This window comes from Hyperoodon ampullatus (assembly GCF_949752795.1).
Source record: "Hyperoodon ampullatus genome assembly, chromosome: 16".
NCBI classification, from domain to species: Eukaryota; Metazoa; Chordata; class Mammalia; order Artiodactyla; family Ziphiidae; genus Hyperoodon; species Hyperoodon ampullatus.
The window spans coordinates 2,655,467-2,672,309 of record NC_136929.1 but is presented as its reverse complement, the minus strand read 5'-3'; the positions used below and the strand labels follow the sequence as shown (position 1 = coordinate 2,672,309).

General features: G+C 50.8%; 1 protein-coding gene across 5 annotated transcripts in view; it reads left to right on the top strand.

The window, feature by feature from the left end:
• Positions 1 to 16,134, top strand: part of ARHGEF7 (Rho guanine nucleotide exchange factor 7) — a gene marked incomplete at both ends in the record, with an annotated part of 122,744 nt that extends 106,610 nt beyond the window's left edge. For 2 of the 5 annotated variants that reach the window (XM_079721881.1, XM_079721884.1), the window contains 5 exons: positions 1,058 to 1,151; positions 3,327 to 3,416; positions 14,272 to 14,371; positions 14,630 to 14,684; positions 15,678 to 16,134. In XM_079721881.1, coding sequence (XP_079578007.1) covers positions 1,058 to 1,151; positions 3,327 to 3,416; positions 14,272 to 14,371; positions 14,630 to 14,684; positions 15,678 to 15,800 — 462 coding nt within the window. Of the gene's footprint in view, positions 1 to 1,057; positions 1,152 to 3,326; positions 3,417 to 6,258; positions 6,474 to 14,271; positions 14,372 to 14,629; positions 14,685 to 15,677 lie in introns of those variants that run through there. The other 3 variants (XM_079721882.1, XM_079721883.1, XM_079721880.1) reach the window with 2 other exon arrangements.
• Positions 16,135 to 16,843: the final 709 nt, after the last annotated feature.

Here is a 16,843-nt window from a genome sequence, read left to right as displayed (position 1 = left end):
GTGGAGGGGTGTGGCCGTGAGCACGTCCGTGTGCTGAGCGTCCGTGTGCTGAGCACGCAGACCGCCCGGTGGGCAGTGGTCACAGACGGAAGCCGCACAGAGCACTGCCGAGCGGGCGCTCTGCCCGGCTCCACCTCCGTTCCCCAGGACTCAGGGAAGCCACAGGGCACGTGCTGGAGTCACTTCTTTAGGGACTGATTTCTGCTGCATTTTCAGGAGCTTTTAAATTTTCATTTTCACGGGGAAGATTTTGAAGAGACACCTTTAAAACTCAGGCTCTGTTCTCTCTGCTTTTCAGTCTGATCCATCCCATAGCACGAGTCACGTTCCGAGTCTTGGATTCTCATCGTAAGGTTCACCAGTGGTTTACATAATTTAAATGATGCCGAAGTGAGCCTTTTCTGACATGAAAATTCAGTATACGCTTGACAGTCGAAACCTTGCCCACCGCGTTGGGCGTGGGCCTGCTCTGTCTTCCACGTTCCCCTTCGCGGGGGGTTTTGGGCGCGGTGTTGCAGGGAGGGGTAGACCCTGAGGCGGTGAACGTAGCTCCGGGCGGTGGGAACGCTCCGCAGCCGGGGCCCTGTCTTCTGCACACCTCTGCCCTCGAGCCCGTGGGCTGCTCTTAGACCCTTTTCTTCTCCCTTGAGGCTTCAGATGCTTTGCTGAGGGAGTTGTGTTTACTTGCCTTTCTTTTAACAGTAGCCTTAGTTCCCCGTCTCTTGCTGGTTGGCTGCAGCGGGGGGGCTGCCCCAGAATTAGCAGCGCGCAGCTCCCTGGGCAGGCCTCGGCCAGCTGGCCCTTCCGAGCCAGGCCTGGCTGTTGTCCCGGTGCCACTGGATCCAGGTGACACGAGGGTTCTTACCAGAGTCTGCGCCCTGTTGACTGTAGACGATGCTCAGCAGCTGGCAAAGAACGATCAGAGTTCAAGGGGAGCAGGGGGCCCCCGCGGCGCCGGAGTGTTGACTGCTTCACACCTTCACAGTGGCCGTCCTCGCGGACCGGCCGAAGTTCCTCCCTTTGGGGTTTGTCAGCCTTTCCCCCTTTGCTTCCCCAGGATCTCAGCAAGAGTCCCAAGACCATGAAAAAGCTGCTCCCCAAGCGCAAGCCTGAGCGGAAGCCTTCGGACGAGGAGTTTGCACTGAGGAAAAGTGAGTACCTGCGAGGACGCGGGGCTCTCGGCGGGCAGGCGGGGAGGCGCCGGGCTTTCCAGGGCCGCACGCGGAAGCCAGGGCCCAGCCGAGGGTCCCCTCTAAAGGACGTAGCTGGAGCGGGGGAGTGACAGGCCCCACGAGCCGGGGAGGTGCGGGTCCATGGGACCCGCCCGGCCTCCCCTGGGTGGGCCTCTTTGCGGGGCCCCTCGACCCGGGGTCACCCTGCCTTGGGCGGCGGCTGCGGGTTTCCGCTGTGGGACCGACCCTGTGCTCGGAGGCCCCCATGCTCCGTGAGGATTCCTGAGATGCCGTGAGCGGTGTGGACGGCAGCTCCAGGTCCTCGGCCTCCCGCGTGGATGCGTGGCGAGAGCGACCCAGCGCGGCAGGTGGGAGGGGCTCTGTGGGGCCGCCTCTGCAGCTCCCCCCGCGCCGAGAACTGCCACGGGGCTCGGTGACTTTCCGGACCTTTGCTCCTTTTGCCCACACCCATTTGGGAGCCTTTGGGGATTCACTTCCAGAAGAAGGCTTTTAGACTGGAGCCGAGTAGCCGGCGTCACCCCAAGGAGGCGGCGGCTTGGTGCAGTGGCTGCAAGTGGGCCTCCCCCGTCCTTGGCGAGGGTCATGGTGACCCCTGGGGAAGTGGGCGCAGGGATGGCCTGGAGGCTGCTCCCGGGTGAGCTCCCTCCGCCCGGGCCACCTGACATTCCCTGCCGCAGCCCCGCTCGTCCTGCTGTCCTATGGTCACTTGGTCACTTCCCTCAGGTGGTGAGCGCACCTGCGGAACTCCTGATGGAGTGGGGGAGGCCGAGCGGCCCCGTGCGGAGGGTCCACCTGTGCACGGGGTCCAGCCGGGGCTGGACACCAGCTCCGCATGTGCAGCTCTGACCCAGACCTGGTGGGCTTTCACCCCCAGCGCTTGCCGGGCGCCTTCTTCTGTGCGTGGGCGCTGCGCTCTGCGTGCCGCGAGCGTGCTGACCCATGTCTGAAGATGGCGGTCTGCTTGCATCAGCGGGACAGGCAGCATCGCCCGTGCGGTCGCCCTCCTGTTGGCAGAGGGGAGTGGCCTGGCCTGCCTGTGGGCGTTACCTCGCGCGAGACTAGGTAAACGTTGTTCTTACGGAAACCTGTTAACGACCGGTCCCAGTTTGTGGAATTTAAGTCGGCTTTTCACCTGCCCTTCAGCTCTCTGTGCTGACGCTGACTCTTAGCAGCGAGCGTGCGGCCCGCCTTGTGTGTGTCTATATCACACGATGGCATGCAGGCTTTTTGATGCAGCTTATGAATAGTTCAGTCTTCCATTCTTCCCACATTTTTTTGTTAGAGTAGTTGAGCCTTTTAAAACATATTCTAAATAATATCTTAGAAGATGCAGAAAAACCTAGAAAAGCAGAAAGCAGAGTTGAGCCACACGATGGTATGAATTATGCTGGGTGCGAGGGTCTGTGCCTGGTACCAGGACCTTTAGGTGCTCTTGCTCTGCTGGCTGCATGCTCCACGCATGTGGCCTCTGAGTGCAGAGGAAGCCGGGTCTGGAGCCCAGTTTACGGGAGAGCTCTGGAGCGTCCTAGATTAACTCTGTAGTAGGAACTTGTGGGTCGGAGGAGATGCTCCCTTTACAGCCTTTGATAAGTAGGGTCAAATGGCCTTGCCAGGGGGTCATACCTGTCTTCACTCCCCCCTCCCAGATGAGGATGGAGGGGACTTGTCCTTTCTGCTGTCCGCATCCACACTGAGAATTCTCGGGCATTCTGATTTTTGTCAGGCTGACATGTGAAAACATGATATTTAGTTTTAATTTTCACTTCTTTTCTTGGTGAGAAGGAACATTTTTTCTTTCTGACTCTTCTCTTGTGAATTGTTTGTTCCTATTGCCTTTTTTCATTTTCAGGATGGGAGATACTATCTTCCTTGTGGGTTAGTAAGACCACTTATATGTATATTTAGGATATTAGCCCTTTGCCAGATATGTTGCAGGTAAAAAAATACTTAGGAAAAAATAAAAATCCTTCTGAACATAACTGTCTTGTAAATATCAGAGAACATTTATCTGGCGAGAAAAGAAAAGGAGGGATTGTTAGTTGTCACCACCGTTGGTTGGGTTGATGATTTGTGCTCCTCCGGTTAACTGTACTTGTTACTTCTGGGTTGTGACGGGTCGTGTGTCCCTTGCAGGCACGGCTGCGCTGGAGGAGGATGCCCAGATCCTGAAGGTCATCGAGGCTTACTGCACCAGTGCCAAGACGCGGCAGACGCTCAACTCAAGTAAGTGTCGTGGGAACCCGCCGGGGCTCTGGTGGTTTGTGTTGCTTTTTAAAATCACGACCTGAAGGACACAGCTGTGGGCCCTGGGCAGGCTCGTGGGCATGGTCCCCGGTGAGGGCGCTTCTGGGGCCTGGCCCGGCGTCCCTCAGTCAAGGGAAGGCATCTGAGCTGTCAGTAAAACAACTGGTTTCTAGAGAAGATTCCGCTGGGAAACCTGGAAGTGTAGGGCGCTGCCAGAGTTTATAAAGCTCTCTCGGGTTGGAAGACAGCGGGGGACTCGCTCAGCTCAGTTGTTTAAGCTGTTTAAACTACGGGTGTGGTAGTGGAATTTGGGGGGGTGCTTCTTAGAATTGTTGTCAAAAATATAAGCCTAGAGCAAGAGTTCCTTTAGCCCTCCCCCCTTTTAAAAAATGATTGCACTTAAAATTTTTTTGAAGTAGACACCAGTGAGTTTATCGGGTAGATTTCAGTACCACTGAGTTTACCTGCATCTTATGCATAATGTCTGATGTGAAAAAAATCTTAATCTGTTGTGTGAACACTGAAAAGATGGGCTCTGTTTTTTTTTGAAGCTTCCCCAGCATTTGAGAGTGGAGTGCAGGGTGGTTGCAGCAGATGTAGTCGCGATGTGGTTTGTCCAGGAGAAAAGGGGCTGAGCTTTCCTCCCCCTCCCTCCCTATCTTTCGAACTGGATGACGTATATTACTTCTGGCGTGAAAACTGGTTTCTGTTAGATTTTGTGTTTTTGGTTTCCTTTCCACCTTGACTTTTGGCCAATTGCTCAACTCACTTCATTGGCACCACCTGCAATGTGGTGGTTCAACTCAGTGTCACGTCTGGTGTAAACCAATGATGGGGAGAAAAAGAAAAGGTGGACAGAGGAATTTTCAACTGCTTGAGCTTTTGTTAAAGATCACTACAGGTATGAGGACAGGGCCAACGGGATTAACCCCGGCTAAATCTGCAGATGATCTAGAAACTTCTTTATGGCTAGTATTTTACGTGTCCCACCTATGACGTTAGGACTTCTGGTCCGTCCTCCGTCTGGTGAGGACGCCTGTTTGTAGTGACTAGTCAGCAGAGCAGGAGAGGAATGGAAGGGCCTGCAGGTGACGGAGCAGGGATTTGTCATTTACGATATTACAGTTTCCTATATTTGATAAGAGATTGTATTTTTAGGTAATAGGCTATATGTGGCCATTGTTTTTTGGGTTTTGAATTTGAGATTTTAAAAAAATTATTCATCTCCACTTCAACTATTTGAAATAAAATTTTAACCGGGCCATCTCAGGTGAACGGACCAGGTGATGTGAGTTTTGTGTGAGCTTTTGTGTGAGCTGCGTTGCCTCATCCAGGAGACAGGGCCCTGCTCTGCTGTGGCCCTGGTGTGTGCAGGTCTCATCACGTTGCCTCTGTTATGTGTTTCCACTTCTGCTATGCAAGAAAAGCACTGGACAATACAGTGGTTTTTGTTTTTCACTGATACTATGCGCTAACCACTCTGGGGCCTCAGAGGTCTTACAGTCATAGATGACCTTAAACTGAACGTTCTCAGGAACAGGTAGGATGGGGAAATGGATCCTTTGTGCTGGACAGGTAGTGTACCTAGGAATCTAGAGATGGGGTCAGGTGCATCTGACCCCAGAGCAGCTCTGTCCATGTTAAATGCATAGTAAGAACAGTTGGGACGACATCTCTCACCTGAAGCTCAGTTCTGTTCAGTAAACGTTTGGATGCCAAGAAGCCTTCATCATCCAGTCATCTTTAGTATTGATTTCCTCCCCAAGGACCACGGGGATGTAGTCGAAGAAAACCACCCGAGCCCGCTGCTCGCTCTCGTTTTGGTCTGGGAATGGGTTTAACTTTGCCCAGAGCAGGAACAGGACGGAGCCATCAAGCGTGTGTGTCCTCCGGCCCCTCCGCGGGCCCGTTCCAGCCTGCGCGTCCCACTCGCGGCCGCCTGGCCAGCGTCACCGCTCACATCGCCAGCCACTCACGCACGGGCCCACTTCTCTTCTCCCGTTTTGTGCCCACTTCCTTCTGCCGTCCTGCTTCTGACACAGGGCGTTCCCTGTTCACGGCTCCCTTCATGGCAGTGGGAAGGTCTGTGTCCGCGTTGATGGCGCTTGAGCAGACGTGTCTCCCCGCCATGTCCATTCCCCTGGCTGAGTGGGGGTGAGCGCCCTGGGGTGGGAGCGAGGGGGAAGGGGCCTGTGTAACCCTGTCCTCCGTCTGAAGTTTTCTCAGTCACTGCAGTGTGACAAGGTAAGTTTCAACCCCCATTGTTAAGATGGCTTCTGGTGATTTAGAGTCTGGCGAAGAGATAGCGGAAGAAGTCCATCAGAAATCCTTGGAAAGTATTTTGCATTCAGTGTATCCGCATTAAACACATAAACGGTTCCTTTCACAAGTGTCCCAAATGAGACCGTTTGTTAATCGAATGTGTAGCAGAATTGGTTACTTGTCAGATGTCTTTAGAATTTTCTTGTGAACATGGGCTTAACTTGTAAAAGATTTCGTGAGGGCTTTATAGCAGTAGCTTTAAAAAGGAACAATTTGGAAACAGACTTGTGACCTAGGTTTGTTTAAATAATAGTTGGTCTGGTTTTATTCTAAGGGTTGTGCTAATTAATAAGTTCGTAAATAAAACCCAGCCATAAATAAGGAGAAATGAACATTGTTGCCGTTTTTTAACAGTATTTTCTCTTTCCCTTCTCTTCCCGTCACCTTTTGCTTTTGTCTCCATGTTTTTGGTTGTGGCTCTTCCTGCCGTCCTCCTGCTCACCCACCTCTGCTGTCCCCCCACCCCCTGTCGTCCCACTCCCACCCCGCCCCGTCTTAGCATGGCAAGGCACTGACCTGATGCATAATCACGTCTTGGCTGATGACGACCAGTCAAGTCTAGACTCCCTGGGTCGTCGCAGCAGCCTTTCTCGTTTGGAGCCTTCAGACCTCTCGGAAGACTCTGACTATGACAGTGTATGGACAGCCCATAGTTACAGGATGGGTTCTACATCTCGTAAGAGCTGTTGCTCATATATCTCTCACCAGAACTAATGCACTTCTGAGCTTTTCTTAACAATGCTTGTTGTACCGCAGCCTGCTTTTCTTAGATGTTTTCTTGCTGTTTCTTGTCTCTTTTATGTGATATTTTAACAACTTTTGGGAGCGTTTCTGATATTTCCCGTTGTACTTTGTGGCGGTTTAATTGCCATTTGGAGTATCCACGCAAGTTACTGACTGTTGAAGGAGACGGTGCCCACACAGCCGCAACCGAGGGTCCTTTCTCAGCGGGCAGTGGTGGCTTTATGTCTCCAGACGGTTTGGTTTTTTATTCTCAGTGTAGCAACTGTCTCATTTCTTTTTAGATACAGCCGTACGAACACTTTTGTATTTTATACTGAAACCACACAGGTTTGTGATCTAAGTGCCAGCGACACGGAGGAGACTCTGGCCTTCCGTACAGGGATGTAATTTTGTGTGTGTACTGGACACGGCGACCCAGTAGCTGTGGAGAGATAAGAAGAAGACCCGTGCCTCGAGAGCGCCGAGTCCAGATCAGACGGCCGAGTGCCAGGCTGCCCCGGGGCCCCGGGCGCCGCGAGGAGCCTCTGTCGGCGTGGCGGCGCGCGGGGGCCCGGCCGGGCGGGAGTGCGAGCGGCGAGTCCGCACACCATAGGCGGCCGGCTCCGCAGCCCCGCTTCTCCGCGGGCCGGGCCCCCACGCGCCGCCACGCCAGACTTCCCTTAGTTGGAGGAGTTTCTCCTGAGAGGCACGTGGCGAGCCTGTGCCGCCGCAGCGAAGGGTTAAAGCCCAGCCCCCGAGCGCGTGGGTCAGGCTGTGTCGGGCCGGTCGGCGTGCCGACCCAAGCAGGCGGTGCTCCCGGCATCCACGTCTGAGCTCACTGCCCGTGACGGGCGCGTGGCTTCTTTTCAGCAACAGCTGCCGTGAGACTCCCGTGACGGCACCCGGTGGAACGTCACCCTCACTCTTGATCCTAACGGGGTTATGAGTCGCCCGAAAACATGCTGAGTTGCCACGTAACTCACTTGCAAGAACGTCTCAGATTTGGAGGGGCCCCCCGCGTCCCTGGGATTCGTTGTAAGGAGACCTCACTGCCCTCCCTCAGGCTGATTTCTGCTTCAGAAAGAACCGAATGCGCCCCGTTGCGTTCGGTGGCCGCACTCGGTCCACACCCGGTCCACACCCGGTCCACACCGGAGAGGAGAGCGGGTCCCTCCCGCGCACGCCTGGCTTGGTGTTCAAGTGGGACCGGAGGTGGTATGTTAAGGACTCCTTGAAACCAGCTTCAGCAAACGAGATGCCGTAATAAGTGGGAGGAACATTCTCTCCCCTTCAGGGTGGCCGGGACCCTCTGCGCCCGCCACGCCTCCCCCGCCAAAACCGTGTGCTCCGTGTTCTGACCTTGTCTGCACAGCGCGGCTCCGCTGTGCTCCGCCCTGTGTCGGGGGGCTGGTCCCGCTGCCCACAGCCCGAGGTGCCCTCCATCCCTCCCGGCAGGAGGGCCCCCCCACAATTGTTCAGGGAGCCGGCACCCTCAGAATTGCGTGCAGGGAGGTGGTTAGGAAAACCAGGACATCCAGACGTCTGTCTGTTCCCAGGTAGCTACTGAACTCCTTACGCCATCTGGAGGTTTCATGTTTTTGTATCAATTAGTATGAATAAGAAAGTTGAGGAGCAGTCTTTACTATTAGTCGGAGCCCAGTACTCACCCGTGGTAGAGACGGGTTTATGTACATTCAGCCAGATAGCAGATGGGATTGTGGGAGAAATAGGATAACTCCAAGGTTCACATACTTAATGTCATGCAATGAATTTAGAAGCGTTTTGTTTTACTTTATATCACATCAAGTAATACATTGCAGCTTTTCTGATACTCACAGTAGAGGGTCTTTTGTTTGCTTGGAGACTGTGATAACGAGTGTTGGCCTACACGCCTCGACCATGCCTTAGTGAGTTTGGGTTGTCGTGTCATGTGCTGTGTGCACCACCGCTGCTGCACTTGGGTTTCTCTGTAACACCAGGTGTCATCTGGGTTGTCCTGATGAGACATTTTCGTTGATGTTCTGTACACCAGAGTTCTGACATTTTCTCCTCAGTCCTTTTTGTGCCAGTTAAAGCCATTTTGATGATGACTTTTTGTTGATGCTAAGACCACTGCAGAATAACAGCCTGGCTGTTTGTTTGTTTGGACTTGTTCTGATGTCTGGCACCATTAGCTCTTGTGACCCGGTTGGAAGTATTAGTGCCACTGGCTTGAGAACAGTTCTCACGTGGCAGTAGTGATGTGGCATCCCAAGGCCAGTGCTTCTACTTTTGTGGAACTTCAGTCACGCTGAAATAGTACCTTACATTTATGCAATTCTGTAATATCTATGTGTACAGTTAGTATTATAACAAAAGGGTGAAGAATCTGAACTAGAGGTAGGTTTAAGCCATTACAAGGCGCTTTTGCAAATGGCCTAAACGGTGTTCCCATTGAATTGACACTTGCCACAAGTATATAAGCTATATTAATTATGTGTTTTGCATAAAATTGCGAAAACACAGTGATTTGTATATAGTGGTATAAGACCTTGAAAAAAATCTATATATTGTGCTTCTTATTTGTGAACGGGAAAGCCATTTTCATTGGGTGACTGCCGTTTGAGACTCAGTGGGATGTATACCTGAATGTTGCATTGTACTGTACAGTATGCCTATTGTTTGTGGTTGCATATGGCAATGAAGTGTTTGTTTTATATATATAAAAAAAGACATCTGTTATGTACAGTTGAAATAAATTTTGCATTTGCTAGCCTGTGGCTTTTAATATTTGTTACGTGGGGCGGAGGGAGTAGCAGAGTTTGCAGTTTGACGCTCGCCGTTTTGAATGTAACCTCTTCCACAGGAAGGCCGGGCGGTAGAACACCTGTTATCTGCCTTGATGGCAAAGCTTGCACTTTCTTAGGTTAAGTGTGTTCTGGACGATGCAAGGTGACTCTTTGTATATTTTTATTTCATCTGTTCCCCTTGGATTTTTTTTTAAAACAAGTTTTCAATTACTGGGACGTTTGTCTTCAGAAAAAGAGTTCTCTCTTTTTTGATGGGGGTGGGGACGTATGCATAAATGGAAAAAAGCCCCGACTTGAATGTTTCTTAGCGACACTGAGGTCAGTTTTTAATTTTTGTTTGGTAAAGTGCATGTCCAGCTGACCAGGAAAAGCAGAATGAAAGGAAAACAAGTACCTGTGGCAGGTATGGGGCCAGGACAAGGTGCAAACGATAAACAAATGCACATCCCTCTCTAAAGAGGGTCCTCGTGTTTTTGTTTTTGTTTTTTAAGAAAAATGAATTAGAAGCTTATCATAGCCATAAATAACAAAGTGGCCTTTCAGAGAGATTTTACTAAGTAGATTTTTTTGAAAACGTAACATTTTGTTTCATTCTGAAAGTTACTTCAGTTCCTGTTGAGTATAATTAGATGCAGATTTTAGAAAGATTACGAGTTTAAGAAGTCAGTGAATTTTGCTACAGATGTGCTGGGCCGCTGGCTAGATAAGCAGATGTTCTCTTCTGGCAGACCTACCCTGTTTTTAGACTCTCAGTGCAGACCAACCCCCTCGCAGGGGCAGACGCACCACGTGCGCCCTGGGTTGAGAGCTGCAGGCCATCTGATGAGGCACCAGGTGGCAGTCTGACCACCATGACGGCACCTTGGGTTGAGGCCCTCTCCTTGCTGCCTGGGCAGGTCCTCTGTCCAGGAGGTGGGAGTGCTGCATGCATCTGTGTTTCTCAACCTAAGGTCCACAGTTCTCTGGCGACCTGTGACTGTTTTAGGGGACAGGGTTCTGAGCGTGTCTCCAGCTTCTGGATCACACATCTGAGTGAGTTCATGGCCCCCAGCACCTGCTCCGTCTCCAGCTGAGGGCACAGAGCGGCCCCTTCTGGTGGCAGTGCGGAACTGCCGCATCCTTGTCAGCGGGCGTTGGCAGCTGGATTGGCGCTAATGATGATTATTTCATTGTATTCATCCCCATCCTGAACAACAACAAAGCCACCCAGCACTCGTGTGTGTGTGTGTGTGTGTGTGTATGTGTATTCACTGACACAGCGGGATTATAGGCCAGTCCAGCACTCCTCTAACTGTTAACCAGAAAACTGCAAAATGTTAATATTGATGATAGTGGGGTAAAAAGTTCAGCACTCAGACAAGTTTAGGAAATGCTGAATTCAAGTTAAATGGGTATTTTTACTGAAAATCTTAAGCATGCTAAATGTGCACTGTGAATCTCCAGCAAGTGGCTACAGCATTCAGAATTTTCCAAAATTACGTGTTGCAGAATTCCAATTATCTCTTGGAAGCACAAAACTTTGTGTTTAGTACAGAGTTTGGGAAACACAGATCTTGAGTGTGCTGGAACATCCGTGAACACACTCATCTGTGTCTCGGCCCCTTTTAGAGGATTTTAAATAAAGTGAGAGAGCAGTCTCTGGTAGTTCTGCTGTTAAACGGTTTTTGCAGCCTAACCAATTCAGAGAAAATGTGCTGTGGTACCTTTAAAAATACTAAAATGATGTTTGAGAGAGCTTGTTAAATCTATCTACTCTCTAGAACTTTGTTCTTATAGAAATAGGCAACTTATTTATAAACCTGGCTGGAGAATATTCCTTTGTTGTTTTACTGAAAGACTATCAGTTTTTTTCAGTTGTTTTACAAAAATATGTTATGTTGAAACTAGGAGGCCCATGGATTTCTATTTAGGCTGATAAATAATCTTCCTTTACAAGCCTCCTGGCTCACCATCAAATCCATAAATGACATTTTTCACCGTGGCACGTTTCAGGAACCCAGCAGTTAGTACATCCTGTCTATAGCGTAACATTCTCATACTTACAGTTGTCGCCTCCTTGTGTGCTTTAAGTGTATTGGCAAAAATGAGAACAACATCTCTCTTGCTTTTGCAGCTCTTGAACCAGTTCCCACACGTTTATTAGTTCCCCTGATTCAGTCACATCGCATAGTGGAGTGTAAGGGCTTTTATATTTATGAATTCATCTGGTAAAAGATTTCTATAAGATGCAACTTTTAAATTAATCCCCAGAACAGCTCTGCAGAGGTGGTTGGTTTTGTTGTTCTCTCTTACGGGTGGTGGAATCGAGGCTCCGTGGATCGGTGACAGGCCCGAGTTTATCGAGACCCACAGACCCGTGAGAGTGAGTCCCTGCAGCCCCGGCCCCTGCACGACAGCCCGCTGCGCTCCGACCCGCGCTTCACAGGGCGGACAACCCTCGTGGTTCTATTTTATGTGTTATTTGAAGAATGTACTGCTGCAAACACGTAATGTAAATAGGTTGCCTAGGAAGCGAGAAGATGCAAAAGTAATTGAAATACATGGAATTTAGTCTTCCCTAAAGCACTGTTACGTAAGAAAACATTTCCAACCTGTTGTCTCATTAGCTAGTTCACGTGAAGAAATGTTGTATTAGAAACTGAACGTGACAGATACACCACAGGTAGCTCTTGATCTGGCTGTAACACAGCAACGTCTGGGCGCAAAGCAGGTAACAGCGGGAACCCTCAGGCACTAAGTGGTCTGATGTCACCTGCCTCCTTCTCTTTACAGGGAAAACTAAGTGGGCCCCTTCACTGTCCGTCCGTGTGCTACACACCTCTGAATCTTTAGGAATCCTTGTCTGTTTTTAAGGAAAATAACCTGAGTTCACTTTTCCTGATAAAAACACGGGTAGCATTTGCGTTTGTGTTGGAGGCACAGGAATTTCTCGACCTTCAGAATTCTTAACCTGGCAGCGTCCCTGTGCTTCCTCCGTCGTGTGTTTCATGTGCGCGTTTCCTTCTTAAGCAGCACTTTCCCACATGGCCCAGATGTCCCAGAAGCACTTCCCGTTTACTGAGAAAGGCCTGGGAGATGCCGTGCCCGCAGCCCCGCACGGAGGCCCCGGAGCAGCCGACGGCTGTCAGCGTGATGAAGCCTTTCAGAGTGTGTCCCTTTGTGGGCCCATGTCGTGAGGGACGTCGCCTTCTGTCTGAGAAGTCACCCCCTGGCCGTGCAGGTCACTGTGCTGCGTGGGGTGTGAGCCGGGCACCACCCTTCCCCCGACAGCCAGAGCTGCAGCTACAGGGCCCGCACCTCGGTGTGAACACGAAGGCACTAGCGGAGGGTCGTCACTGAAATAGTAATCGACAAACTTAAGTACAGATACGCTCCGATACGCCAGCTCGTTACGGCTTGTGACAGAGTTCTAAGTACTGCCTATGATTATAACGGAAGTTCTGCTCAGGACGCATAAAGCCCTTCCTTTACTGGTGTCAGGTACCTACTTATCTGTCCGGAAGTTCGTGCTGTGTAACATGGAATTGTCCTTACCCACCCAGAGCTGAAGCTTCCTCTGCCTGAGACAGCAAAGGAGGAGGAGGTCGGCGTCCAAGCAGCCTTTCCAGCCTGTGGGGCGGGGATGGAGGCGGGCCCTGCAGACGGAGGGGGCATGTGGGAAGGCTCCCGGGGCCAGTAAACGGCGGTCCTCCTCTCCATGTCATGAGCTGCTCTGGGGGTGACGGACGTACTCTCTGGATGTCAGGAGCATCGAATGAGTCTCTTGTCATCAGGCTTTGACAGTAACCATCAGCCCTGTTCTGTTCAGAGGAGTGTAAGCTTGCAGTAAAACGCTGGTGAAACCATTAAGTCCTGTCCTGAAAACGTGTGTTATACGCAAGGTCCCCATGACGTGAGGATGCACAAGTGCCATCTTACAAAGTGACAGATCTTTGGGAAGGAAAACTAAGGGTAAAGCAGAAGAAAAACAAGATCAAGCAAGCTGAACCTCCATCTCCGTGATTAATGAGCATGTATCCAACGTCACGTGTATTTTAATGGAGAGAAGCTGCGTTTATCACACCAGTCGCAGTGGGTCTGTGGTGGGTTCTGTCCTTCCTCGAATGTGCATCTGATGTAATTTTACAAAAATATAAATGATACATATTAGTGCTGTATAATATAACCTTTTAAAAAGTTTATTTTCTTCCTTGCACCCTTAAATAAGATTGGATTCTCGTTTTTCACCTTTTAAAACGTTTGGGTTTCCCAGTTAATATCTGAAGTACTTATTTTGCAGTAAATGTTTATCAGGCCACTGTCCTGGGTAAGCTTTTGTGCTGGATCTTGGTTAAATGACATAAACATTCCTCTGATATTGTAAACAGTTTACTTCCTTCCTTTTGGGAAAATGTTTATATGCCAGGGAATGTAAAGTTTTCATAAGAGGACCAAGTAATAAACTGCACTTTTCTTAACCATGTGCTGTAACATCGTTAGCCGTTGCTGTGGAGTTGCGTGTCATAAGGGCCAGTTCATTGACTTGATAAACAGTTGGTATATGTCTACTGCATGACCCGATGGGTCTTTGTAAAATTCCTGGAATAAAATGGCACAAAATTTGGTTGATACGAATATCCCTAAAAAGTTCGAGTATTTCCTCCAAAATATCCAGGGCAATATGGTCAGAACCTTCTGTTGAAAGTTTCAGGGTTTGAAAGATCCATAGTCCAGATTAAGAAACTGAACCTTAATAAATTGCAAGAAAAGCTAACGTTTCCTTTCCTCTGTCATGCTTTAGGCATGAAGAAGACTGGGTTCAGTGCACAGAGGCAGAGGGAGCTTTTAAAAGTTGCCCTTTGCTGTTTTACCTAGAAAATATGTTTTTTAACATACTGGAATTAACACTTGGAATTTAATATTAATAATTACGTAGTGTTGTATAGTCAAGTTCTTTTTTTAGTTCTGCCATGGTATTTACCTGAGGGTGTTTTGTTTTGTTTTGTTTTAAATGATGATAGGTTCACGCAAAGAATCTGCGCCACAAGTTTTGCTTCCAGAAGAAGAGAAAATTATAGTTGAAGAAACTAAAAGTAACGGTCAGACAGTGATAGAAGAAAAGTAAGCTGTATTCCAGTGCTTTAAAGCGGGCGGGGGAACGGGGTTGTCGGGGGAGGGGCAGCACCGGCCTCAGGATGGTTCCAGGAGGGCCAGGGTGTGAACTTTCTGGCTGGGGTCCGCGCCCCTGTGCGCAGAAGTGGGCCTCCCCGGACCGAGGGCCTGGGCGTGCAGGGCAGGTGGGCAGCGTGTGCGTCTGGGGAGGCTCCAGGCGTCCCCTCTGACCCGGTCCTTGTTCAGGGCGCCTTCTCTTCTGTCTAGGAGTCTCGTCGACACCGTGTATGCACTGAAGGATGAAGTCCAGGAGTTACGACAGGTGGGTCGCCGTCCATCATTAATCTTCCTTTTAACGGGGAAAGAGAGGAAAACATGGCGTTACAAGTGAATCCAGCTGTCTGTAAGCGCAGTCATGCGGAAGAGAGAACCTGACTCTCAGTGTTCAGATTTCAGAAGCAGGACAACAGCTGGTCTTCTGTAAATGTGATAGACCAGGAGGTGAATCTTTAAAGTGGCTTTCTTTTCACTGCACTGTTTTTGACATCATAAACCATCCCATATTCTGCTGGAATAATCAGGCAAGAGATCTAAAATTCCATCTAGTTAAACAGTTTGGTAGGTCCCCACTGTGACCGTTCTCTTCCACTTTCTGGTGCAAGAAACACATGGTCCTTGTTCTTGAGAAGCCACATCAGGAAGTCAGTTAAACCTGGCTCACTAGCCAAGCGTACTTTGTGCATTATTCGTTTGTATCAGTGGCTTTGGTGTCCGAGGAGGGGAGGCCGTGTAGGAGCCTGAGGACAGCGTGGCCTGGGCTGGGCAGACGGCGGGCGCACCAGCCACGTGCTCAGAGCTGCCCTTGGCCGTCCACATGCCTCCTCTTCCCCGTTCGGGGGCTTCCTGGTTCTCAGCAGCGGCATACGTCTGTGTGTGCGGGGAGCGACGGGTCCTCACTCACTCAGTCTCTGTTGCCCCCCTTCTTATAGAACTCTGTAGATGGGCCGTCGCAGACGTGGAAGGAAGTAGAAGGGACGTGAGGTGTGCCTTTTGTGATTTTCAGCCGTTCGCTTATTCTCTTGTTCACAGTTACAAGTGGGGGCCCTAGGCCTGCTCCGTCTGTGATTTGCCTTGGTGCCCAGGAGCAGCTGTGCGTCCATCAGACTCGGGGGGGTTCTGGTCACCGCACCTCTGGCTGCGGCGCAGGGCAGTCCCAGCCCAGGATTTCTTCCAGTGAGGCCCCAAGTCTCCTGGGGGAGGGGGTCCGCTTCAGCACCGAAGGCGGTTAATACCCGGTGGTCTCCTTCACTTACAGGATAACAAGAAGATGAAGAAATCTCTGGAGGAGGAGCAGAGAGCCCGCAAAGACCTGGAAAAGCTGGTGAGGAAGGTTCTAAAGAACATGAACGATCCCGCTTGGGATGAGACCAACCTCTAAGGAACGTCCTGGGTTCTTTCTCGAAGACCGGTTACGAGACCAAGCTGGAGCCCCGTGACCACCACCGAGTGACTCTCAGGACCGCAGAGCAGGGCTGCACGGGAGTCCTCTTGCCTTCTGTGCATAGAAGAGCTGCAGCTGATCACGGCCGTGGCATTCCTGAAGAGCCAGCGTGAGGTGTAGACGCCGAGGCCGGACTGCGCTGCCTTCCTCTCAACATCTCAGTACCTCATTTTGCAATAAGTGCAGTGACTGCGTCTGGCCTTTCAGGCTTTGATTGAATATATATAAATGTTATATATACGTTGCCTGTAAATGCTCCATTTTGAATGCGTATCCGTGGTTGTTGTGTCTGGGCTGATGCCTGTGCTGCGGTCTCCCTCCACTAACCTCTCTGGTCCCGTGCGCTGGGACGCGTGCTCACGCCCTCGTGGGAAGCAGAGTCTGGAGAGCGCACAGGTGTTTCTGGGAGATTCCTGCTCTGTTCTCCGCCACCGCGGTGCTCCGAAAACGCCTCCCACTGCAGTCTGCCTAAACAGCTCACCTTGTTCGCACCTGCGGAGACACCTTCATCCCGCTGGAGGGTCTCCTGGGAAAGCAGTATCGCAGTCACTGGCGTGCGGCACTCTGGCTGAACTTGGGGGTCTGGGCCTCAGCCCCGAACCCGAGGAATCGCATCTGCTGCCACTGTGTCCAGCGACAGGTGTGCACGCATCCGCTTCTTGTGAACACCTGAGCGTCGGAGGGTATCCGGCCCGCTGAGGGCACTGACGTGTAGGCTGGTTTAATAACTTGGCCAGGTGCACTGTTTTGTCCTCCCCCGAGAGAGCAAGCTCACTAGAGCCTGTAAATAAAGTGTGTTATTTATTACACGTCGCCGCAGCCCGTGAGGGTGAGCTGTCCTGCAGGTGGGATTTCTGTGTGAGGCTGGTCTAACCCCGAGACCTGCTCTCCCGTTGGGTGCAGCAGGCAGGCCTTCCGTGCTCGCTGGAAAGACAGTGTTTCCACTGTTTGAGCAAAAATGAAGCAATATACACCTGAGA